General features: G+C 56.0%; 8 protein-coding genes across 8 annotated transcripts; 4 read left to right on the forward strand and 4 right to left on the reverse strand.

Moving 5' to 3' along the window:
* The first annotated feature begins 697 nt into the window (after positions 1-697).
* Positions 698-1829, forward strand: BO66DRAFT_388864 (glycoside hydrolase). Its single transcript, XM_025646660.1, has 3 exons — positions 698-833; positions 875-879; positions 933-1829. Exons 1-3 carry the CDS (start codon positions 807-809, stop codon positions 1687-1689), a joined length of 789 nt encoding a protein of 262 aa, XP_025507570.1. The 5' UTR covers positions 698-806; the 3' UTR covers positions 1690-1829.
* Positions 1830-2128: 299 nt separating this feature from the next.
* Positions 2129-5535, reverse strand: BO66DRAFT_342374 (putative plasma membrane H(+)ATPase). Its single transcript, XM_025644463.1, has 4 exons — positions 5136-5535; positions 4859-5082; positions 4114-4806; positions 2129-4062 (listed from the first exon to the last, which is right to left on the reverse strand). The coding sequence occupies exons 1-4, from the start codon at positions 5362-5364 to the stop codon at positions 2356-2358; spliced, it is 2853 nt and encodes a 950-aa protein (XP_025507571.1). The 5' UTR covers positions 5365-5535; the 3' UTR covers positions 2129-2355.
* Positions 5536-7436: 1901 nt separating this feature from the next.
* BO66DRAFT_366876 (tRNA-ribosyltransferase family protein) lies at positions 7437-9187 on the reverse strand. Its single transcript, XM_025645270.1, has 3 exons — positions 8906-9187; positions 7775-8792; positions 7437-7676 (listed from the first exon to the last, which is right to left on the reverse strand). The coding sequence occupies exons 1-3, from the start codon at positions 9129-9131 to the stop codon at positions 7493-7495; spliced, it is 1428 nt and encodes a 475-aa protein (XP_025507572.1). The 5' UTR covers positions 9132-9187; the 3' UTR covers positions 7437-7492.
* A 155-nt stretch (positions 9188-9342) lies between these two features.
* BO66DRAFT_388867 (bifunctional thymidylate/uridylate kinase) lies at positions 9343-10585 on the forward strand. The gene is made up of 2 exons (XM_025646661.1): positions 9343-9543; positions 9603-10585. Exons 1-2 carry the CDS (start codon positions 9408-9410, stop codon positions 10130-10132), a joined length of 666 nt encoding a protein of 221 aa, XP_025507573.1. The 5' UTR covers positions 9343-9407; the 3' UTR covers positions 10133-10585.
* On the reverse strand, positions 10184-11410 carry BO66DRAFT_408667 (structure-specific endonuclease subunit SLX1; the record flags this gene model as incomplete). The annotated part of the gene is made up of 2 exons (XM_025649139.1): positions 10184-11117; positions 11172-11410. The coding sequence occupies 2 exons, from the start codon at positions 11408-11410 to the stop codon at positions 10184-10186; spliced, it is 1173 nt and encodes a 390-aa protein (XP_025507574.1).
* A 2358-nt stretch (positions 11411-13768) lies between these two features.
* Positions 13769-19759, forward strand: BO66DRAFT_205344 (putative PHD transcription factor (Rum1)). The gene is made up of 5 exons (XM_025642552.1): positions 13769-14500; positions 14616-15507; positions 15557-15651; positions 15703-18371; positions 18425-19759. Exons 1-5 carry the CDS (start codon positions 14135-14137, stop codon positions 19530-19532), a joined length of 5130 nt encoding a protein of 1709 aa, XP_025507575.1. The 5' UTR covers positions 13769-14134; the 3' UTR covers positions 19533-19759.
* Positions 19760-19837: 78 nt separating this feature from the next.
* On the reverse strand, positions 19838-21630 carry BO66DRAFT_426255 (tryptophan synthase beta subunit-like PLP-dependent enzyme). Its single transcript, XM_025650277.1, has one exon. It carries the CDS (start codon positions 21372-21374, stop codon positions 19986-19988), a length of 1389 nt encoding a protein of 462 aa, XP_025507576.1. The 5' UTR covers positions 21375-21630; the 3' UTR covers positions 19838-19985.
* A 117-nt stretch (positions 21631-21747) lies between these two features.
* BO66DRAFT_388873 (putative exopolyphosphatase) lies at positions 21748-23688 on the forward strand. The gene has a single exon (XM_025646662.1). It carries the CDS (start codon positions 21790-21792, stop codon positions 23446-23448), a length of 1659 nt encoding a protein of 552 aa, XP_025507577.1. The 5' UTR covers positions 21748-21789; the 3' UTR covers positions 23449-23688.
* The last annotated feature ends 125 nt before the right edge of the window (positions 23689-23813 follow it).

The raw sequence follows: 23813 nt of genomic DNA on the forward strand, positions 1-23813 counted from the left end.
CATGCGATCAGAACGCATGACAATGATGACTGGCTCTATCTGATGGGTGACCGGTTTGGGGTTGTTGACGTTTACGTTTACGTTGTTGAGGTTGGCTGTCTAGAGGGGAAATGGGGTTGTGTACGTTTACGTTTACGTTTACGTCGTCAAGGTTAGCTGTTTACAGGGGGTATGGGGATATAAAGTAGAGGTTGCTGTCTCGTTGGGCTGGATGGAAGTTGAGGTTATTCGGAAACGAGGCTCGACTAGCGACACACGAGATACTGACTTGGGGGAAGCATTGTCACCACCACCACCACCTGAGGAAGCATCAGTTATACCCTCTCTTTCGTCTTTGGTTGTGCAGGGATATCTGTTCACACTCTTCCCTTCGTGTTGTCTACCTCCAGCACACCGTTTCACTCGTGTGGTCGCCTATCAAGAGCAACACCACACAGCATCATGCTTTTCCAATCCATCCTCGCCTGGACGGCGGCGCTGGCTTCGCTGAGCGGAGCGTCCGCGAAACTCGATCTTTCGTCCCCGAACAATGTGGCGGTATACTGGGGTGGGTGGAGTTGATACCGTGGCAGATGGACGTTCGAACTGACTTAGGGCTAGGCCAGAACTCGTATCGGGGGTCGGGGAACTTGGCGCAGCAGAACCTGTCCTACTATTGCGACGGTACGCTGTCCACCACTTGCCACTTGTCACTTGCCTTGCCCCATGGGACCATAGACAGAGCTAACCGCGAGCAGATCCCAACATCGACGTTCTTATCCTGGCGTTTGTGATGCGGGTGAACGGGGCGGGCGGGGTGCCCGAGTATGACTTCGCCGACACCAGCAAGGCTTGTCCGTTGTTCAACGGGACCAATCTACCCAACTGTCCGCAGATCGGGTAAGTGCCACTCTGCCTGAGGGGGTGGATGAAACTGACACTAACACGGCCAGCAACGACATCACGACGTGCCAGCAGAAAGGCAAGACGGTGATCCTCTCCATCGGCGGGGCGACGTACAGCGAAGGCGGGTTTGCGTCGGACGCGGCGGCGCAGGCCGCCGCCGACCTGGTGTGGCAGACGTTCGGCCCGCCCCCTTTATCATCTGTATCTCCATCCAAAACGCAACCGCTCCGCCCCTTCGGCAACGCCTCGGTCGACGGCTTCGACTTCGACTTCGAGGCGACGGTCACCAAGATGGCGCCGTTCGCCAACCGCCTGCGCGCGCTCGCCGACGCCGACCCCACCAAGCCGTACTTCCTGACCGCGGCGCCGCAGTGCCCGTACCCCGACCTGGCCGACCAGGAGATCCTCAACGGGCCCGTCGCCATCGACGCCGTCTGGGTGCAGTTCTACAACAACCCCTGCGGCCTGGCCGCCTTCCAGCCGGGCCAGGCCTCCCAGCCCGCCTTCAACTTCGCCCAGTGGGACACCTGGGCCCGCACCGTCTCGCAGAACAAGAACGTCAGGGTCCTCGTTGGCGCGCCCGCCAACACCGCCGCCGCCGGCTCCGGCTACGTCCCCATCGCGCAGCTGCAGCAGGTCATCCAGTACACGAAGTCCTTCAAGTCGTTCGGCGGCGTCATGCTGTGGGACGTCACCCAGGCGTATGCCAATCCCGGGTACTTGAGTGGCATCCGCTCCGCGTTGACGCAGACCATGTCGAGGGTTTATCATAGGTTTCGGTATCCGGTAAGTGGGTTGGTGTAGTAGTAGCAGTGGTGGTGGTGGTGGTGGTGATTTCCCCCATACTTGGGGAGTTTCGTATTTTATATACCGTTCATGTACATCCTCGTGAGGGCTCTATATACCAGATGACTATTTAGCTTGGATTTGATGTTGAGACTAACCTAATACCTATTTCTGTGAGGAAACACTGTGTTCATTGGGAAGATGCTGTTAGGTCTATCGTAAGATACTCTTCAGTCGGTCGAGAGTGATAGACTATAGCTTCGCTTGGTGACATGTAGCCTACCAACAATTTATGCTCGTGCTCAGGAGGGTATGGGTATCGGATACTAGGCAGGTCATTCATCGTATTCCAGCCCTAACTACCGTATGCTTTACTTCTTCTCATCGAAAAACTCAAATCAATTACCCACTATGACCTGCCCTGTCGGACAGCCCTATATTATAATTAAGTACTGAACAATTAATTACCCAGCAGCAGCGCAGCATCAAACAAATCCCCCGTAGCCCGTACCCGTACTTCTTATACTCCTCCTCAACCCAAACCCAACACAAACACCCTACTCCTTCCCCACCTCTGGCTCCTATCCTTCGCTTCTTCTCTCCCCGAAATAATCCTCCAGCAGCTTATCTCCCTTCCACCCCACCGAAATCACCCACTCGCGCTCCCGCACGTCCCCAGCCCATCTACTCCAGCTCCTCCTCTTCCTTCGAGGCCGCCAACGAGAAGCGGCCCTTGGGCTTCCCGGGCTCCTCGTACTCGACCGTCAACCGCGCCAAATGGCCCAACAGATTCTCAATCTTGAGGTCCCCCTTGTCGCGCTTGGCGCGGCCCAGATTATCGAGCCACTTGAACTTGTTCAGCATCACATACACGAGCGCGATCACGATCTCGACGCCCAACGAGTAGCCCCAGACGCGCACCACCGTCACGATATCCGTCCAGCCGTTCGTGGTCTCCACGAATTGGTCTTTCGGGATCGTCGGCATGTCCTCGTTGCTGAACCATCCAAACAGACAAAAGATTGTGGCCAGGACGTCGACCCCAAGGATGGCGGTGACTAAGTGGATGGACGGCCAGGTGTCCATGCCGCGGGTGACGAAGATGAGCCAGTTTTCGGTCAGGGCGACTTCCAAAAACAACACTTCTTGGATGGAGCCCCAGTTTTGGATGATGCCCCCTGACGGCAGGAACATCGTCCCGCGGACGACCCATGTGCCCAGGGCGAGGAGCAGGCCCAGCAGCACGGAGATGAACCAGATCTTCGGGAGTTGCCATTCCACAGGTCGCAGGTCGAAGGAGGCGTTGTCATAAGCGACGGCTACTGTTGCGAGATCGGCGAAGAGGGCCAGGAAGACGATAAGTTCGACGCGGATGCTCTCGTTTAGAATGATCATGCTCGTCACGAGGTAAATTTCCAGGTGCAAGCACAGCGCGATGCGGTACTGGATGTAGGCTTTCATGCGGTGGAAGATCTGGCGCGCGACCTTAATGGAGTCGATGATCGTCGACAGGCCCGGCTCGAGGAAGACGATATCCGAGGCGGATTGGGCGGCCTCGGACGCGCCTTCGACCGCGATGCCGCAGTCTGCTTTTTTCAGGGACGGCGCGTCGTTGACCCCGTCGCCTGTCATCGCCGTCAGGTGGCCCCGGTCCTGCAGCATCTGCACCACTTGGTATTTGTGCTCGGGGAACACCTCGGCGAAGCCGTCGGCTTTCTCGACCAGGTCGCCTGCCATGGCTCCGCTGAGCCCGCCGTGGATCAGCTTGTCCGAGTTGTACACCTTGGTTCCCAGGGCGAGCATCTTGCACGTCTCCTTGGCGATCGCGATCGCGTCGCCCGTCAGCATCTTAACGCTGATGCCCAGGTTCTGCGCCTCCGTGATCGTCTGCGCTGTGTCTTCGCGCGGCGGGTCGAACATCGGCAGCATTCCCAGGAGCGTCCAATCTTCACCTTCCTTCTGCACAGCGACGCCCAGCGAACGGAACCCGCGGTGCGCGAATTCCTGCGCCTTGGTCTTGTAGTGGTCTGCTGTCTCCTTGGAGCAGTTGGTCAGCTGGAGCACCGCCTTCGGCGCGCCCTTGGTGCACGTGTACCGGGTGCCGTCGCAGCTGGCAATTGTTACGATGCGCTTCGACACCGGGTCGAACGGCGTGAACTTCTCCGTCTTCCAGCCGCGGCGAAGGATCTCACGGGCCTTCGGGTACTGGCGGAGCGTGAGGATGGTCACTTTGTCGATCGGGTCCAGGGATTCGATGTTGTGAGACGAGGCCAGCACCGCCACCGCGAACATCCAGTCCACGTCCACGCCTTCCGCCACGTATGGCTCGCGGATGCTGAGTTTGTTCGCCGTCAGTGTGCCGGTTTTATCCGAGCAAAGGATATCAACGCCCTAGTCTTCGTCAGTGTCGCTCCGTGTTTTGCTGTTTGAGAGGGTGCATACTGCTAGAGATTCGATGGCTGTCAGTTTCTGCACGATGGCCTTCTTCTTCGCCAGGTACGCGGCTCCCACGGCCATGGTCGTCGTCGTGACTACAGGCAAACCGACGGGAACACCGATGATCAGCAGAGCAAGGGTGTAGTGCAGCAGCGTCTGCTGGCCCGGCGAGGCGATGGGGATGTGGCGGAAGAAGCCACCGATCCACGCCGCCAGAATCCACGCCATGACCAGGATCAACAGCGACGTTCCGATGTTATCCATGACGATCTCGAAGTGGCCCGCGCCCTTGGCGGACAGCACCATGCTGGCGGTCTTGCCGACAAACGAGTTCCTCGCACCGGTCTGCACCACCGCATAGGCCTTGCCGCGCTTGCAGCCGGTGGTGTAGTAGATCATCCCACCCATGTAGCGGTCCACGGCCAGGGACTCACCGGTGATGGCCGAGTGATCGCAGGCCAGGATGGGGTACCCGCGCTTGGGCTTCGACTGCGGTTGGTCCTTCTCGGGGTCCTCCCCGCCGCCCTCGGCTTGCTTTCCGGGCTTCTCGGGCTCGTTGTCCTCGAGATCGGACTCGGAGGTACTGCTGAGATCGCCTTGCTCCAGCATTCTCTTGTACTCCTCAAATCCATCGGGGTCGTTGTAGTCGCAAATCACCTTAGCGTCGCCAGGGATGACATGGCCCTCGGAAACGATGATCTCCACCGCGTGTTAGTTCTGGACTGCGTTACTGAGAGGCCAGAGAACCTACCACGTCACCTGGAACAAGCTCCCGAGCGAGAATCTCCTGCTGCTGGCCATCACGAATGACCGTTGCTCTCATGGCGATATCGCCCTTCAAGCTGGCGACCACGTCCGCGGCTTGCTTTTCCTGGTACCAACCCACCGCGGCGTTCAAGCAAAGAATACCGATGATGACACCAAAGTCGATCCAGTCATCCAAGCCCGCGGCAAGAAGCACGGCGAGTTCCATGACTACCTCACCAAGTCAGCTCTACTTTTTTGGGCTAGGCAGCACAGCAACATACCATAAAGAATCGGACCCCGAAAGTAGGATAGGATCTTGGCGATGGGGTTCTCCTTCTCGGAGGTCAATTCGTTCCAGCCCGAGCGACGCCGGCGGTCCGGCACTTCGCTGCTGGACAAGCCCTGGCGGATGTCCGTGAGGAGCCACTCCTCCGGGTAGCCCTGCTGCTGATCGACGTGCTTGACGAAGACCTTGCGCTTCTTCCAGGGCGCGTACCACACGCGCTTCATCTCCTCCTCGCCCTGCCCTTCGTCGCCTCGCCCACCCTCGCGATAGGTCGAGGCATACTTGACCAGTTTGCCGTACTCGTCGAGGTTGGCGTAGTCCTCCTTGTAGGAGACGCGGGAAACCCGCCGCGAGTCACGGCGCTGCTCCGAGCTCGAGGGCTGCGGTTGTGCGCCGCCGCCGCCGCCGCGTTCGACGTCGAGCGTGTTGGCCGCCGTGGTTGGCGCTCCTTGCTCAGCCATGGTGTGTCTTGGATCAAATCACTTTGCCTTATGCAGCAGGGGGAGGGGAAGGTGGGGGTTACCCTCTCTCTTTCTGTTTCTCTGCTGTCCTCCGTTCCGTATTACGAACCGGGAGGGAAAAGACGGCGAAAGCGAGAGAGAGAGCTAGAAAGAAGAGGATGAAGAAGCGAAAGCAAACGATAGGCTGGGAGAAATTCACCATAGGCCTCTTTTCCCCTACAGCACAAAGAGAAGATGCAAGAGAGAAAAGGCTTGACTAGCAGTGAGCGGCGGAAGTGCAGGGGAGCAGCGCGGACGACATGTGCGGAGAATCACCCTTGTGCAGATAATCATGCTGACGTAGTAGATTTGTCTTTTCTACAAAAAGCTCCCGGGTTGCTGCGGAGTGAGAGTTCGGTGTAAGAGGCCCGGTACTGTACCTTAACCTCCCCAGGTTTACGTGGGTGGTGGTGTAACAGTGGTTTGGTTCGACCGACCGCCATGCTCCCCCAACGAATGGGGTATGACTCGTTGATTCGACCACTCGGAGAGGTCTTGACGTATGAGACATGGTGCTTTCAGTGGGTGTACCGACTGAACCCGTCTGGAGAGTGCCGGGCCGAGCGGACTATTGGGGATTGTCCATTCGATGAGTGAGGTGAATTGACTTGGGGATTTCCAAGGATCGGAAGGAGTGTCGACCAGGTAAGGACGCGAGGAGTGACGAGGAAAGAGGGGGGACGCCATGACAGCTGCCAGAGTGTGGAGTCTCATCCGCCAAGCTTTGTTGTAGAGTTGGTCTGAGTGGTTGAAGAGGTGAAGAGGTGAAGTGGAGGTAAGGTGAAGAATGAGGTGTTGACTGTGTATACTTCCCACGCTTGACCGATGGGGTTTAGCGGGATTGGCTCCGGATGCAACCCTTTCATCTAATCTACTCCATGCCAGAAAAAGTCTTAGACGTAATCGACTCATCATGAGTTCCTTCTTCCTCTTTTTGAGATTCTTCTCATCTTACGGAGAATTATCTCAGTCTCTTCTCCTCACTTGTAGTTAGCCGTCCATTCCGGATACAATGACGGCGCCCGCCCGGATAGTCCTGCAAACTTTGAATCTTGGTGGTGACGGCATGACTCCGGTCGATTGTTGTGTCTTGAGTTCGATTTGATTTGGGGGTTCAGATTGGGATTGGCGATATAGAGGGGATATGTACTGTAGATACGAAGTAGTTAGCTTGTGCAGTTGTTCGGTATTGAATGTAAAATGGTGGTCGTGTTCATTTCAGGGCGGAACGTATGATGCTATCTAGATATGTACCTCCAAGGCTAGGGTTTTATGCTGAGCGAAAGCAACAAAACTTCTCTTTATCTCTTCTGTCCGATCTCTTGCTCTTGATTCTATCTTCTTGAATGTCATTTGTAGAAGGTAAGTCAGAATCGATGATAGGATGTGGTATTTCGATGTGGTGGGCTAAAAGGTCCTGGGTCCTGCACTGTGTACTCTTCACCCGCTGTTGATCTCTCAGTTGTGGGATAAGGCTGCAATATGGGGATTTATGTATTCGGTAGATGACTCTTACAGAAGAAGAGATGGGATGACGGCCAATTGCTTAATTCGTCGAAAGTGGTCTAGTCTATCCATTTACTCTGTGATGAAGCTGTACGCGCAGCTTGAAGACGCTGGAGGGGGCACTGGAGGGGGCTGTCGAATAGTGGGCGATGTCTTGTCTGTTGGCCGGGCTCTGCCCTATCCCTAGTATATATGTGTTTTATATGATATGGTATGCTGCTGCATTATGCATATCGTGGGATGCTGTGCTGTGCTATGCTGTGCTATGCTATACCAAGCTAAGCTATTCTACCGCAATGCTTCTTGAATTATATCGTATATGCAATTTTCAAATGATATGCTCTAGTCATAGTCCGCTAGCCCTCTCCGCAAACCCGTGCTCCTCCAGCCCCTCGGCGCCCGTATCGGGCGTGGCCACGGAGGATTGCGACTCGGCGAATTTCTCCGCCGCGTCGTCGAGGCGGCCGTACACCCGGGCGTGCCGGCGGGGTTGGTTGGGGCCGGAGGCGGGGAGTTGGTAGCCTCGTAGTCTGTTCATGGGTATAATGAGTTAGCATGGTTTGGCTTTTATGGTATATTTGAATAGGTATGTATGTATGTGAGGATCTGTTTCCAGAAGGGCACGCACCGTGGTCCTTGACCCTTCGGCTCGGGGAGCTCCGAGCTGTATGTCCGCGAGAAGGTCTGGGCATCAACATCAAAAGTACCCCGTTCGATACTCTCGCGGATCTGAGCAAAGAAGATGTCCATGGTGTGGTGGTTGTGGATCTGCAGGAGGGACCACGCGAGCATCTCCTTGGCGGAGAGCAGATGGTGCAGGTAGGCGCGGTGGTGGTTGCGGCAGGTGTAGCATTCGCATGATTCCGAGAGCCGGCGGGTGTCGGTTTTGTGGTCGGGGGACCAGAGGTCGTAGGCTAATGGAGTGGACGTAGGAGATGATTGCGACTGCTGCTGCTGCGGCTGGAAGGTGAAGTCCAGGGCAATGCCGGCGTCGGAACATACACCCACGAAAGGAATGGTGTGCAGATCCGCGCCCAGCGAGACATCGCGGAGGATATCGTGAGGGGTGGCCGGCGCGCCAAACAGCAGTCGCGGAAGGTCGCCCAGCCCCTCCGACACGGCGGAGAGCGAGGCCGACTCGTACAGCGCCAGGCCCGAGATGTACGGGCGGAGGTCATTTTCCAAATCCTCCAAATAGATGGACTGCTCCGCGTTCTCGAGCGGCAGCACCGGGGCAAAGTAGACAGCATTCGATCGCTGCGTTGTGGCTTTGTGGTTGTACAGCTGTTCCGTGGCGTGCGTTGTGTAGGCGTGCGTCCGGTCGACCATCTTCCCGCGCCGCTTCAGTCCTGGGTTGTGGCCGCGCACCAGGTCAGCGAGGCCGACGACAATATCCGGCCGCAGGTGGCGGATGGCATCCAGGTAGTGCGTCGCCTCCAGTTGTCGGTAGCCCACCGAGGTAAGGATGGCGACCGAGTTGGGCGTGTTCGAGGGCGGGCATTTGATCGGCGGTTCGCGACGCGGGCCCATGATCAACAGCTGGTCGTCGGGTTGGCAGATGAAATTGCGCAGCGCCGACTCGTTGGCTGCCGTCGGAATCGTATATGCAGGAGGGAAGGGATGCTTCGGGGTTTGTCTTTCTATGACTGATCTGCGCCCCCACGGGCATTGATGTTAGCGGTTTTCTTTTTTTCTTGGTTGGTATGTGATATTGCTCTTGGGCGGTTGACTGGTTGAAGGGGCTGGGAAACGCTCGTACAATCTTCAAGTCCAATAAAGAGACTGCCAATAGCAGTTTGATCGCGCATGATATCATGTGTTATATGCGGAACGATTCCTCGAGATGTTAGAGGGATGTAGTGCGGCGTGGAGATGGGTTTCCTGCCCGCCACGGCCAGTCTTCCCAGCCGAGGGGTCAGAATCGAGGCTGTAGTGGTGAAGTTGAGCATCTCCTGCGGTAACTGAAGGGATGACTCGGGGTCCATGACGATCAGTGCGAGGCTGTATGCGACTGAGAGTCGCTGGAGAAGGGAAAAAGTTGAGTTGGAAGTTCTGATAGAAAGAAGATTCATGTGGAAATGCGGGAAGTTGCTGGGATCCCCGCGGTCTGTCCCGATCAGGCTAAGTGTTAGATTCTCTCTGGCTGATAACCAAATCCACCCTCGATAACTGAAGCCCGTCTTCTAAGCCTCCCCACGCCGATCATCTTTCACAACGAACTTCTCTGCTCACCACCAATCCTACTGTGATCTTCCCACATAATGGAAACACCGGCTCAACGTGGTGCTCTAATTGTCGTCGAGGGCTTGGATAGGGCAGGCAAATCCAGCCAGTGCGAGTCTCTACACAAAAGGCTCCACCACAAAGGCCGTGCAGTCAAATATGTTCGATTTCCAGGTACTCCTTAGACTCTTACAAACCACAGGCATGGCAAACTATATCTAACCACTGCCAAGACCGAACCACAGCCATCGGGAAGATGATCGATGGCTATCTGCGGGGCCAGTCACAATTGGACGACCATTCTATTCATCTTCTCTTCTCCGCAAACCGCTGGGAGCTGGCTCAAAGCATCGAGCAAGATATTGCCAATGGAGTCACCGTCATTGTGGATCGGTATTCGTATTCTGGTGCTGTGTACTCGGCCGCCAAGATGAATCCCACGCTGTCCCTGGAATGGGCATGGACGCCAGAGATTGGACTGCCTCAGCCTGACCTGTGTCTGTTCCTGAGTATCTCCCCGGAAGCAGCTGCTCAGCGTGGAGGGTTTGGTGTCGAACGCTACGAGAATGCGACCATGCAGAACCGCGTGCGCGAGTTGTTTCAGACGATCTTCCGCGTGCAACGGAGCGGGAATATCCGCACCATCGATGCGGGCAGGACATTCGAGGAAGTGGCGCAGGATGTTGAGACAAGCGTCATCGACTGCATTGCAGGCTTGGATGCAATTGGTCCTTTGAGGAAATTTGAATCAATCGCCCATTGACCTCTTATTCTACCCACACTAGCGAGCAGCGGCTGGCGGTGGCGTCATTGCTCATTCTAGCGTGTATATCTCTTCGCAGTCGCTGTCTTCTATAATGATCTCGATTCTGGTCGATGTAGGCTGGGATCGTGACTCCATCAAATTTTCCGACTCAAGGTCCGCATCTAATGACTCAGTCCAGTTCTCATCTAGACTGACGTCGTCAGGGAGATCCGCTTCTCGAAGGTCAACTGCTGTACGCTCGTTGCTGGTATCATCGACGCCGACACGCCCTTGCTCTGAAGTGACCCTGGAGCCTCGCTGAGTCGCGTCCGCTTTAGTCTTCTTCCTTTTCGCTCGCGGATTGTTCGCTCCGCAGTTGCGCAGCGTCAGCTCCTGCATCAACAGCGACCATGGAACCGTCGTTCCACACCCCGGGCAAGCGCCACTGATTGGAACCAGCCGATCTGGCTCATCAGAAGTCTCTAAGAATCTTGTTGACAAACACAATAGATGACTTGTGCAATAGCAGTTATCCTGGGAGCAAACCACTACCATTTCTGCGTCTGGCACCAGCTGTGCCGCGCACACCCCACACCGACAGCTCTCCGAGTCCTCTAGAAGGAACATGGCCTTATCTATGTAGTCTTGCATATGCGTGTAGTTCACTTTAATCCCGGCGACACGTTTGACCTGCGCCTGCTCCTCATCACGTGGCAAGGGCGGTCTAGCACAGTTGCCATCGACAATCACCCCAATATGATCGGGAAGAAACCCCTGCACTCGATCTGCCAGGATTCTCCAGGTCTGATGCACATCGGCCGCGAAGAAGCGCACTTTGAGGGGCCAGTGCGCAAAGGGCGTAGACCGTAGAAATATATGTAGATCCTCCAGGTGAGCGTTCATGGACCTCCGCGAACCACGGCCTTTGGGTCTGGCCCCAGCGTTGTCTGGATGGTAGTTCGCGGTGATCTGTCTTGCCCTCTTGGGGTTCTGCCAGGCCCATCTATCGACCGGTTAGATTTGCGCGGGCATGCAGGGCATGGGGAAGGTTGCTTACTCGAATTGCAACGCGGCCACTCGGCTCGTGAACCCTTCGACGGTCAAGACCATCTCCCACGGCCGTTTGTCGTCGTGGTGTGTCCTGCGTGCACCGCCTTTGGATTCACCATTATGCTGGGCCAGGCGTCTGGCGGGGTGTGGAGTGGAGCCGATGTATAGACAAGCGTGCTTCTTGGTGGAGCGGAGGAGATAGCAGCAGTAGTATGCTGGGATGGGCTTGGTGTGATCGAGGTCCATTTGTTTGACAGACACACGCACAAGCTGGGGTATTTGACTCGGCCTACTGTAGTTTGAGATCGGGGTTTATTTGAAGTGCTTCTAATTCCTACCGTACCGCGGAGATTCTTGGCCTTGGTTGACGGGGATGGTAGGCTGAAAACAAAAGTCCCAGAGTCACATGACAGGGGAGTTTGGCAGAAGTAAAATTTCTCTCGAGATACTTCCTATGGTACATAGCATTCGTGAAAGGACGTAAGTTCTTAGCGACCGTAAACCATCATACACAAGATAGAAGTAGCTCTATCGATGACTCTTATGCTGTGTAGAGTTTGTTTCTATCTGGGTGTGTGTCAAGATTGATTGTGGCCTGAGGCATGAACGAGAGCCCAAGGCTGGCCTCGGCCAACATAGGGTGGTGGGCTAGCCAACTGGAACATCAATCATCATCAGCATTGCATGACCCGGACCAGTTCAGGTACCATCCGCACCACGAACCAAACAAAGAGTACAGCGTACACAACCCATGCTGCAGAACAAGCAGTCAAGGGTATTCCGGGACCCCCAGAAAACCCTTCTTCGTTTCAGGTGTCGCATGATCAAAATCCTCCGCCTTACTAACCGAGGGACGCCAGTTGCTAAGCACTATCTATGGCGTACATCCGATGCAGCTGGAATGTCCGGATTTCTCTCGCCTACGGACTAGATGCCATGCCTACTCGTATCTCACGGCTGTTTTCTCAAGTGAGCAAGCTATATTCCAAGGTTGAGCCATTTGCCATGATGACTGCCTCGTTGGCCACATACCAAAGGGATTTGCCATTGCAAAGGGCTGAGCCACCGATCCTCTGCCCGGTGAATGACTGCATGTGATTATCAAATAGGCATAGTATGCGGACTCGGGGCTCGACTAGCAGCTGGATCGGTAGTCCGTCCGTCTCAAGTGAGCATTGCCTGATTTTTATCTGACCAGGGGATGAAGGCCGGCCAAGTCTCCTCCATCCCACCAACTTGATGTCCACGATCCACGGTCCACGGTCCACGGTCCTCGTCGGTTGAAGCATCGACTACCGGAACCATACTGTTTGGGGTGGTCTGTTGAGCGGTGATGTGGTCAAAGGTGTTTTCTCAAACCTGGTTTCTAGAAGCTTGATTCGACGACACTAGAGAGAGAGATCTGGACAGTTCAGTTGTTCTTCAGGTCGATGACTGACTGACTTGGCACAAGAGCATTCTGTTTGTCATGGTGGCATTCCCTCGGAAATGTGAGGGCTGGGAGGCTGGCAGGACTACATTACAAGATACAAGATACAGGATACAGGATACAAAATAGTCTAGGTCAAGGCCAAGGCTCGCTGTGTACTGTAATGTAAGTGTACTGTCAGTCAGCAGAGTACGTACAGGACAATACTTTGGGACCCTCTTTAGCATATAGGAACGTCTCTTGTTTTTTATTTATTCTCTTGATCTGGTGAGAATCTGTAGATTCCAAGTGATTGATAGCTGGAGAAAGAGCAGGCGAACTTTACAATCCTATTATATCATCGAAGCACATCTCTATTGACCGGAACCGACCAGAGGCTCATCCTCCTATCCGAGACCGGGCAGTCCGCCTGTTTCAGTCACAAGTCGTTACATCACCGTTTGCGGGTTGCGGGAGAATATCTTACCATTCTTACCATACATCGGCGGTAATTCATTGTAATTGAGTACCCAGCCTGAGGCCGTCCGCAGTTGATGGAATTACCTCCATTGATGGATTGGATCCTGACCTTTTTTGACCTTTTTTTGCTCTTGCAAACTCTCTTTTCCTCTCTTTTCTGGTCGGACTCGCTTGTCTCTCTCACCACCCTCCTTTTCCTTCTCTCTCTTGCCTTGGCCTGTCATTGCACAAACATTGGGCCTGTCAAGTTTCCTGTCAAGGTAAGCAAGTCATGGGAAGAACTTCATTCTCACCCAACACTCACTTGAACTACACACGACACTACACTACACTACACTACTCTCACTAAGTCCCTACACTACTACTACTACTTCCGGCTACGGCCATTTGCCAATCGTCACTGCTAAGTGCTACTTGCTAAGTGCTAGCTAACTCACCTATCTTTCCATCCCCCCCATATTCAGGCTACATACTAGCTACCGTGCTGCTACCGTGCTAATAACGAGGTCTACTTGACTTCCTCCCGTCGTCAACAACTGAACCTCCCCCCCAACTGCTCGACTCATACTCGGCATCAGCTTCGTTTCCTACTTCCACACTCTTTCAGTATTTTCTCCTTCTCTCTCTTCTCCTTTCTCACCTAACCCCCAGCCCCCCATCAAACAAATCATTATCACTCCCTCCCGGTGGGCACGTTACCAGCTTGATCGACTTCTTGTTCCTTTTCCGAGATTCTCCACACTAACCCTCCCGGGTTCATCTCGGCCTTCCCTGGGAACATCTGCTGGCTACCCTTTCCCTTCCCACCCACTCCCCTCCCCCCATCATCAAATTATCCTCCTCCACTCTCTTTCTCGACCCTCCCTCCAGTTTTTACCCTCCCGCCCCATCTTATCATCCGATCTTAAGGATCTTCGTCCAAACCTCTGCTGACCGCCCTCCTGCTGCTGACAATCCTCTCCTTCCTCTTGGCCTTGGCCTCCATCCATGTGTTTTTCGCATCGGATGCTGGCCCCCTTCCGTCCGCGGTAAACCTACGCGCAAATTCGCCCTCCTCTCGATCCGCGCCTACGCTGTGAGAGATGGTGGCTCCGGCCTCAGCAGGAGGTCCCTCCGCGGGCATTCAGCCTTCAGCGAGTCGCCAGCCTACCCGATCTTCCAGTACCCATCCTTCGCATTCTCACAATGTTCCCTTGAGCGCTCGACGGTCCGCGCCCCTCGATTTGTCCACGGTAGAGCGGCGTGGCCAGCCCAATGCCCCCCGAGAACCAACCAAGCGAGTTCGGCCTCATGGATTAGAAGAGGCACCAACCTATCGTCCGACGGAGGAGGATTTCAAGGACCCTGAAGCATACATCCGCAGAATCGCGCCGGAGGCCAGTAAATATGGAATCTGCCGAATCATTCCCCCGGAAAATTGGCAACCGCCCTTCGCTATAGACACTGAGGTATGTTCGTTGCGTGCTTTCGTTGACGCGCCCCTTGTTCCTTAACTGGGAAGAGTCGCGTGGGATAACGTGCCTCGCGAAGAGTGAAGCGGCTAACCAGATCACCCTCCAACAGCGTTTCCATTTCAAAACCCGTCGACAGGAGCTCAACTCGGTCGAAGGAGGTATGCCCCCGCGTTCAGCCACGTCTGCCGCCGGTGGAGCTCCGCAGCCCAGTTCTGACCCGGAGCCAGGGACTCGTGCAAACTTGAACTACCTCGATCAGCTAGCCAAGTTTCACAAGCAACATGGTACCAACCTCAATCGTTTCCCCAGCGTCGACAAGCGCCCCCTGGACCTGTATAAACTGAAAAAGGCAGTCGAGGTGCGTGGCGGGTTCGACTCAGTCTGCAAGATGAAGAAATGGGCGGAGATTGGTCGCGATCTAGGCTACAGTGGCAAAATCATGTCGTCCCTCTCCACATCGTTGAAAAACTCCTATCAGAGATGGTTACAGCCGTATGAGGAATATCTACGTGTGGCTAAGCCGGGGGTCCAGCAACAACTGGAGCTTGAGCATGGTGGCCCATATACGCCGTCGCCCCACCCGTCGCCCATGCCCAAGAAACCAGCTCCCTTAGAAAATGGCACCCCTTCGGCAACGCCGCAGCCGATAGCAAGCGCACCTGTCATTGCCTCGAGGGAGGTGGAAGCGACTCCAGAGAAACCCACTCCACCAGTTGAGCCTACACCGCCTCGGCCGATTGCTTCCGGTTTCACTGCGGTTAACACTTCCGGTGGCTTTACTGCGGTCAACCGGTCTCCGTCTTTTGTGGCGGTGAATAGCGTGCCGGCAGTGAAGCGCGAGGCTGATAATGGCTCACTCACTCCCAAGAGTGTAGCCGAACACCCGGGCAATGGTCACGGCGCTCCGCCCATGAAGCGCGCGATCAGCCACGAGAGTGGTTCTCAAACGGAGAGTGGCGAGCTCGATGCCAATGGCCGTCGCAGCAAGCGTCTTCGTAAAGGTATTTGCCGCTTGCCTGCGAGTCATTTGGTCCTAACTGACACAAACAGACGCGCCTTTGCCAACTGTCTCTGGGTCTCATATGAGTCTTCTCCGCCCTGCTCCGCCCCGTCAACGCAAGACGGACATTCGGAAAAATGGAGATGTAAGGCCTTCTTGGGTGTACGGCTGCAGAGCCTTTGCTAATGAGTCCTAGAAATGTGAAGTCTGCGGTAAATCCGAAGACCGGCCATCAATCCTGCTCTGTGATAGTTGCGATCATGGATATCACAAGTCCTGCCTCGATCCGCCTCTCACCACAACTCCCGAGTACGATTGGCATTGTCCCAAGTGTCTCGTCGGCACAGGGGAGTTTGGGTTCGAAGAAGGTGGGGTGTATTCGCTCAAGCAGTTCCAAGAAAAGGCGAATACATTTAAGCAAAAGTATTTCGCGTCCAAAATGCCATTCGATCCTGTCCTCAACACTCACAGACGCGAGTCTGAAGATGATGTCGAGCGTGAATTTTGGCGCTTGGTGGAGAGCTTGACAGAAACCGTTGAAGTCGAGTATGGTGCCGATATCCATTCGACCACCCATGGAAGTGGTTTCCCTACAATTGAACGCAACCCTCTCGATCCATATTCGGTTGACCCCTGGAATCTCAACGTGTTGCCGTTCCATGGGGACTCGCTGTTCCGCCATATTAAGTCCGATATCTCCGGAATGACGGTTCCCTGGGTCTACGTTGGTATGTGCTTCTCGACCTTCTGTTGGCACAATGAGGATCACTACGCGTATTCGGCCAATTACCAGCACTTTGGTGCCACCAAAACCTGGTATGGCATTCCCGGGGCCGATGCGGAAGCGTTCGAAGACGCCATGCGGCAAGCAGTACCTGAACTGTTCGAAGGCCAGCCGGATCTTCTCTTCCAATTGGTCACCCTGATGCCACCCGATCAGCTCAGGAAAGCTGGTGTCAGAGTCTATGCTCTCGATCAGCGAGCTGGACAGTTTGTCATCACCTTCCCTCAGGCCTACCATGCAGGTTTCAACCATGGGTTCAATTTCAATGAGGCCGTCAATTTCGCTCCGGCTGACTGGGAGCCTTGGGGCGCCAGGGGTGTTTTGCGCCTGCAGGACTTTCGGCGACACCCGTGCTTCTCGCATGACGAGCTGCTCCTGACAGCTGCCGCCCGCGATTCGTCTATCACCACCGCCAAGTGGCTAGCACCAGCTCTGCAGCGTACTTGCGTAAGGGAATTGAATGATCGGGCCGCCTTCGCCGCACGCCATCGTGAAGCCGCTCCGCACAAATGCGCCCTGTACTCCGAGGACCCCGCAACTGGCGACTGCCAATTGAAGTTTGTTGTCGAGGAGGAAGACCTTCCCGAAGATGACTATCAATGCCATCATTGCAAGGCATATACCTATCTCGCGCAGTTCCGGTGCCGGAAGACGGGGAAAACCGTGTGTTTGCCACACGCCGAAACATACGACTGTTGCGGAGAATCACTAGCGCAACGACTACTTGGCCCGGATCACGTACTGCGTTACCGCCTGAGCGACGAGACCCTGAAGGCCGTGGTGTCGAAAGTCCAGGAACGCGCCAGGATCCCAGAGGCATGGGGGGAGAAACTCGACAAGATCCTAGAAGACGAGCCCAAACCCCAATTGAAGGTCCTCCATAACCTACTAAGCGAAGGTGAGAAAATCCCATACCATCTGCCTGGTCTCCCAGATCTCGCGGCCTTTGTCCAGCGCTGCGATAAATGGGTTGAAGAAGCAACCAATTATATTACCCGCAAGCAGCAGAACCGGAGGAAGAACGAGAAGGCGTGGCGCAAGGGTACTTCCAAGGCTGCGCAGCTGGAAGAACGTGATCGTGAAGTTCGCAGAGTAGAAAACATCTACGCCCTTCTTACAGAGGCTGATAAACTGTCGTTCGACTGTCCACAGATGGCGGCACTGGAAGAGAAGACCCGCGAGATCGAGCAATTCCGCCAGGACGTTAACGTTGCCCTCATGAACCCCCACATCCGATCGGCCCAGGAAGTCGAAGATCTGGTGGAATCCTCTCGCAATTTCAACGTGGAAATACCCGAGGTTGAAAGACTAGAGCACATCCTCCGACAACTGAAATGGAAAGAAGACGTGCGCCGCAGGCGCGACCAAAATTTGACCCTCAAGGACTGCCAGGAGCTGATTCTCGCCGGCGACCAGTTGAACTTACCAGACACCAACGACCACCTGATCTACCTCAAGGAACTCGCTCGCCTTGGTGAGGCCTGGGAAGCGAAGGCTAAAGAACTAATGGCCGTGGAATCCGTTCACTACCAGCAATTGGAGGCTCTCTCTGCGCAGGCGTCTCGCTTCCCTGTCTCCCCCGAGACCCTTGCCGCTGTAGATGCCATATTAACCAAACAACGTGAGGCGCAGAAGAGGATCCAGACCCTCTATGAGAAAAGCAAGGACCCGGATTACCAGAATCGTCCCAAATACAAGGATGTCCGAGAACTAATGGAGTCCTTGGAGGGATTGAACAGTCGGCCGACCGGCGCGATTGACCTAGAGCGGGAACAAAAGCGCCATGAAGACTGGATGCGCAAAGGAAAGAAGCTTTTTGGCAAAGCCAATGCTCCGCTGCATATTCTGAAATCTCACATGGAGTATGTGGAGAAGCGGAATTCCTATTGCTTTGATCTGGAAGATCGTTGCCGGCCTCCTGTTGAGCCTGCGTCGCGAGACAACAGCCCAGATGGTCTGCTGGAGAGCAATCCCGCTCCTAGCATGTGGGGCGGGGGGAAATCACGCAAGCGAGATGTGTTCTGCATCTGCCGACACTCGGAAGCAGGCATGATGATTGAGTGCGAGGTCTGTCATGAGTGGTGAGTTCACTGTTCAATCGGTACTCTGGATGTTGTTCTAACGTTGGCCATAGGTATCATGGAAAGTGCTTGAAGATTGCCCGCGGAAAAGTCAAGGAATTCGACAAGTACACTTGCCCGATTTGCGACTGGCGACAGAAGATCCCTAGGGATGCTGCTCGTCCGAAGCTAGAGGATCTCCTCGAGTGGCAAGCCGAGATCCCTGGTCTGCCGTTCCAACCCGACGAGGAAGAGATCCTGGACAGTATCGTCAATCAAGCAACCACGTTCCGCGACTTCCTCCAGAGCTTCACGAATGCTGCCTGCACGACTACCGAGGAAGTGCCCACGCTGATCTTCTACTTGCGCAAAATCGAGGGCGCGGAGGTTTTGTTGGCGTACGAAACGAACTTCTTCCGTCAGGAGATCCACAAATGGGCGCCTGTTGCACCGGAGGCCCCGCCTATCCTGGAACAGTCACTTTCCACCCGCAAACCTCGGCCGACCAAGCAGCAGAAGATCATGGCACAACTTGGCGTGGAGCGACCCGAGGATCTTCCCCCGCATCTACGCTCCAAGCAGCCCAACCCAGTCAAACGCAAGTCCATTGATATCACCACGGGTCGGCCTACCCTGCTTCAGGCATCTCCTGGCGGCGGTGACGGTTCCAATTCGGAGTCAGGGCCTACCTTGACCATGGGCGATCCGCAGAACCCGCCGTATCCTTTCTCTGCCAGTTACACTCTCTCTGCGTCTGACTCGACGCCGGCTTTTGCGCCGGGATCCTCCGCTTTCTTGCCCCATGTCTCCTCGGCAGACTCGCCGTCGTTCCCTCCTCGATCGCCTCCCCTCCATCACTCGGGTCTGGATACGTCTCTGTTCAGCTCCCCACGGTATACTCGGGATCATCACGACGGCCCTCCTGGGGTTGTTGACTCTCAGGATCCCTTCGACAGTAGTCCTCGGCAAAACTTGGACGATGTGTTTGCCGATCTTACTAACCAGGACACCGAAGGAGATCAGGAGGCGGAGCCCGAGCCCGAGCCCATGGAGAACACACATGCCAACGAGGCACTGGAGGTTCTTGATGTGAGCAACGGCGAGAGTCATTCCGAGCTTCCGGATGACGAGTCTAGTGATGATAAAGTCAATGGCCACGTGGATGTGGACGACATCGAATAAGCGCGCTTTTCCCCCCTCTTCTTCCTCTCTTCTCTCTTCCTTGTTAGATTCCTTGACCTTGCATTCAGGCATTCGGCGGCGTTCCGAAATTTTCATCTGGTGGTTTTCTGTGTGTGGTTCATGAACGAGTAACGGTGTTGACGTGTCTGGGGTTTGATTTCGAGTACTACGGTGCTTTAATACTTTTTGTTATGGACTCGGTGTATTAAAAGGACCAGGCGAGCAGGGTCTCATCCATGCGTTGTTTGTTTCGTGTTTGTTATTAATGGCCTGAGCGCCCGATGTACAATGTCATCTTCCTATCTCTTCATGGTATTATCATTTTCTAGTCTTGTATACCCGTGCTTGTTCGTATACCGTGCTAGTTCATCGTATGACCCGTGTATCTAATCCAGGTCGTGGTCCAGGCTACATAACGCTACAACAGTCCACCACTCTTCAGGACTAGGTAAATCACTCAGCATCAGCATACGCACTCAACGCCGACTGGCCCCCGGTATGTATAAACAGCACATTCACCGCGTCGCCGGGCTCCTCCGCGAGCTTCCCAGGCCCAGTTTCAGACTTTCCCCTCCCCCTCCGCCGCCGCCAATCCTCCTCCAACTCGCCCGACCCCACCCAATGCATCATCGCCCGCGCCACCTTGGCCGTATACACGGGGTCGAGGACGACGGCCTCCGTGTGCGCCACCACGTTCATGGCCTGCTTGGTCTCCGCATCCAGCACCCCGTACCCGGCACCCACGAACCGCTCCTCGAGCGTCACATCCGCCGCCGTGATCTCGCGCTGCGGATCATCCAACCCGATCAACTCGGCCGCCTGCCGCGCGAACCGCAGCACGCGCTCCTCGTGGTAGGCTCTGGGGCTGGTGGGCGACGTGAGCACGCCGATGATCTTGCGGGGTGGGCGGGGCTGTTGCTGCTGCCGTGCTGCTGCTGCTGCGGTTGCTCGTGATTGTTGTCCCTCTACCTTCTCGAGCAACTTGAACCCCGCGATCAATCCGCCCAGGGTACTTCCGCTGCCGCAGGCGACGAAGATATAGTCGTACCGTGACTTCGGCCAAGATTCGGCGTGCTGTGGGGCATCTCCCTCCTGCGCGGCAATCTCAAACGCACCGCGCGCGTACCCCAATCCGCCGAGGGGGTGCAGACTGGCTCCCGAGGGGATCCAGTAGGGGATCTTGCCCTCGTGGGTGCGGAGGGTGTGCATGATTGATGCGATGGGGTCGTTGTCGGGGTTGTTGTTGTTGTTGTTGCCGCCGCCGCCGGCGTTTGAGTCTTCCTTCTTGGCCTGGACATTCGCCGAGTCGAGCAGTCTGACGTCTGCGCCAAGGAGCTTCGCGAGCTGGACGTTGCCGATGCGCGCGAAGGCGCGCGGGTCCGGCGCGGTGCGCCATCCGCCGCCGGTGGTTTTGTGGAGGCACAGCACGGCGGAGAGGTTGAGGTGGGTGGCTAGGGCGGCGACTTGGACGGTGTGGTTGCTTTGGAGGGCGCCTTCTGTTATTAGGGTTGGTTTTGGAGGGGTGGAGCTTGATGATGGCGGTGGTGCCGGTGCACATGCACTCCCCCGCTCGGGGCTGGGGCCCAGTCCCCCGTATTGCGGGGCGGGCGAGAGGATGTCTGGGATGAGGTATTCGAGCTTGCGGTATTTGTTGCCGGAGCAGGCCAGTGGGGAGGCTTGGTCTTCGCGTTTGGCGTGCAGGGTTATTTGGGTTTGGGGTCGGGGTTTGGGGAGAAGGTGTTTGGTTAGGGCGGGGAGGGGGTGGATTGGGGATGGGTGGGGGTAGAGGAGGGGATGGCGCGGGATTTGCGCGAATGCTGGGGGGAGAGTTAAGGGTGCCATTGTTTGAGGATCGATTGATGGATGTGTTTTTGAGGTGGTGAGGTTGAGAGGTGAGAGGAGTAGTTAGTATATAGCGGATGTCTGCGGGGTCTCCGTCAGCGGGTTTCCACGTAGAACTTAGGGCTGCGCTTTCCCAGGAAGCTGAAAGAAAGGGGGGTCCGGGGGTTCTCCCCCGGGAACGGACAGGAGGAGGACTGAAGTGGGAGTAGTGGGATTGGAATAGTTTGTAGTTGTTGGAGAGGAGTGTACGGAGTACATACATCGTGTGTTAAAGGATGGGCACGATAGCGGTGAGATTCTGCCGCGATGATGTCTTAATGGCAATCCAGTCGGTGAGAGGAGAAACTTCTTGATATCGACATCGACGACGAGCTTCGTTCTTACGCTGCCAAGTCAACGCCCACCCAAGCTCACCATGCCAGCCCTCGATCGGAGTCTCTTCAGATTCCTCGCTCAATCCCTGCAAACACATCACCGCTTCCTGGCCGGTCGCATCACGCGCCCGGAGGAGACTCCGATCTACGTCATCGGCAACCCGTCGGCGGACGTGGACTCGATCGTCTCCGCGCTGGTGTATGCCTACTTCGCCCATCCACGCCCTCACGTTCCCCTCATCAACCTCCCCGACGTCCCCTCCGGCCCCGAGCTGCGCCGTCTCCGCCCGGAATTCCTCGAAGCCCTGCACCTGGCCACGCACCCCGCGGCCCCGACCGAGCAACCATGGGAGATTGAGGCGGACACCACCGCGGACCTCCTCCGCAGCCACCTGCTCACCGTCGCCGATTTCGCCGCCCACCTCGCCCAGTCCAATGCTGCCGATACCCTGCCGCTTGTCGACGCCGTCCTGGTCGATTGGAACGCGCTGCCCAACCGCTCCCCCTCCCAAAAGGGCCAAGGCACGCTCCCCGGCCTCGAGGCGATCACCTTCCAGGTCGTCGGCTGCATCGACCACCACGTCGACGAGGACTTCCTGCCGCCCATCGCGGCCGACCAGCCGTTCCTCATCCAGCCCACGGGCTCCTGTGCCTCCCTGGTAGTGAGCATGTTAGAGCGAATGGGCCGGTGGACGCCGCACCCTCTTTCCTCCTCCACCTCCACCTCCACCACCACGCCATCCCCCCAGAACCCAGCAACCGCCGACACCAGCCCGGAGGAACTAACAACCGCCGCGGCCCACGAGCACCAACTCTCCAAACTCGCCCTCGCGCCCATCCTCATCGACACAGCCAATTTCACCGCGAAGGAGAAAGTCACCGACGCCGACACGCTATCCTACAGCTTCCTCCGGGCGAAGATCAACAGCACAAACTGCCAGCAACAGGTGGGGTCCATCGCCGTGGGCATCTCCTCCGGCGAGAAGCTGTGGGACCACCACGCGTTCTACCGGCGGATCGCGACGGCCAAGGAAAACAGTCTGGAGCTGTTGACCGTGCCCGAGGTGCTGGGGCGGGATTACAAGGAGTGGGTGGAGGTTCCTTCCTCTGTTTCATCCTCCTCTGTTGCCGATGGCAGCAGCAGCAGCAGCAAGGATGGGGGTGACGACGACAACGCGGCAATCAAGATCGGAATCTGCTCGGTCGTCAAGTCGCTGCCCTGGGTGATGCGAAAGGCCGACTCCAACGCCTCGCCGGATCGGTTCCTGGACGAGCTGGTCGCGTTTGCACGCCACCGCGGCCTGGATATCGTCGTGCTGATGACTGCGTTCGCGGGGCCGGCTGCTGCTTCTGCTTCTGCGTCTCCCGCGTCTCCGGGAACGTCCACGTCCCCGGGGAAGGAAGGACGGTTCCACCGCGAGATTCTCGTCGGCGTGCCCTCTTCCTCGGAGCGCAGGCCCACCGCCATCGCGGCAGCGGAGGCTTTCGTGCAGCGAGGCCGGAAGGAGCTGGGGCTGGAGAAGTGGCGGGCGCTGCTGGACGAGGACGAGGCGGCCGTGCAGACGTGGTTGGACTGCATGGAGCACGACGACAGCCACAGACACGAAAACATGTGGATGGGGGTGTGGGTGCAGGGCGATGTGGCCAAGAGTCGGAAGCAGGTCGCTCCGTTGGTCAGGGAGGCGGTCCTTGCTGTCTGACGCAGGCATTATCGCTCTCGCTCTCGCTGTGCGTGGTTGGTGGTTGGTGGTTGGTGGTTGGTGGTTGGTGCGTTTCTTGCGGTGTATATATCCCCTGCATTTAGACCGATCTATAGTATCGTATAGCATAGTAGTATTATATAGGATAGGACAGGATAGGACAGGATAGGACAGGATAGGACAGGATAGGACAGCCTAGTATAGTATAGTCAAGCATAATGATTGGATAGGACGGTATAGTATCCTACTAATTCCCTAGTAAATCCTAATTCGAATGTGAAGAAGATTCATGTGTGTGTATCTATGTGACCAGCCGTAGATCATTCAGACATCATACAATAGTACAAACAAACAAGACACAGAAA

The sequence above is a fragment of the Aspergillus aculeatinus genome, assembly GCF_003184765.1.
Source record: "Aspergillus aculeatinus CBS 121060 unplaced genomic scaffold BO66scaffold_6, whole genome shotgun sequence".
NCBI lineage: Eukaryota > Fungi > Ascomycota > Eurotiomycetes > Eurotiales > Aspergillaceae > Aspergillus > Aspergillus aculeatinus.

Excerpts from the sequence above, each read along its gene's own strand:
- BO66DRAFT_388864 (XM_025646660.1), top strand. The coding sequence starts at position 807 with ATGACTTCGCCGACACCAGCAAGGCTT.
- BO66DRAFT_342374 (XM_025644463.1), bottom strand. The coding sequence starts at position 5,364 with ATGAAGCGCGTGTGGTACGCGCCCTGGAAGAAGCGCAAGGTCTTCGTC. Across the intron at positions 5,083-5,135 it reads TCGGGGTCCGATTCTTTATG|TCATGGAACTCGCCGTGCTT; the intron begins GTATGTTGCTGT and ends TTGGTGAGGTAG. Across the intron at positions 4,063-4,113 it reads CAGCCATCGAATCTCTAGCA|GGCGTTGATATCCTTTGCTC; the intron begins GTATGCACCCTC and ends GACGAAGACTAG.
- BO66DRAFT_366876 (XM_025645270.1), bottom strand. The coding sequence starts at position 9,131 with ATGGACCCCGAGTCATCCCTTCAGTTACCGCAGGAGATGCTCAACTTC. Across the intron at positions 8,793-8,905 it reads CTTTATTGGACTTGAAGATT|TCATAGAAAGACAAACCCCG; the intron begins GTACGAGCGTTT and ends GGCGCAGATCAG. Across the intron at positions 7,677-7,774 it reads CCGAAGGGTCAAGGACCACG|ACTACGAGGCTACCAACTCC; the intron begins GTGCGTGCCCTT and ends ACCCATGAACAG.
- BO66DRAFT_388867 (XM_025646661.1), top strand. The coding sequence starts at position 9,408 with ATGGAAACACCGGCTCAACGTGGTGCTCTAATTGTCGTCGAGGGCTTG. Across the intron at positions 9,544-9,602 it reads CAAATATGTTCGATTTCCAG|ACCGAACCACAGCCATCGGG; the intron begins GTACTCCTTAGA and ends ACCACTGCCAAG.
- BO66DRAFT_205344 (XM_025642552.1), top strand. The coding sequence starts at position 14,135 with ATGGTGGCTCCGGCCTCAGCAGGAGGTCCCTCCGCGGGCATTCAGCCT. Across the intron at positions 15,508-15,556 it reads CAGCAAGCGTCTTCGTAAAG|ACGCGCCTTTGCCAACTGTC; the intron begins GTATTTGCCGCT and ends TGACACAAACAG. Across the intron at positions 18,372-18,424 it reads TGCGAGGTCTGTCATGAGTG|GTATCATGGAAAGTGCTTGA; the intron begins GTGAGTTCACTG and ends CGTTGGCCATAG.
- BO66DRAFT_426255 (XM_025650277.1), bottom strand. The coding sequence starts at position 21,374 with ATGGCACCCTTAACTCTCCCCCCAGCATTCGCGCAAATCCCGCGCCAT.
- BO66DRAFT_388873 (XM_025646662.1), top strand. The coding sequence starts at position 21,790 with ATGCCAGCCCTCGATCGGAGTCTCTTCAGATTCCTCGCTCAATCCCTG.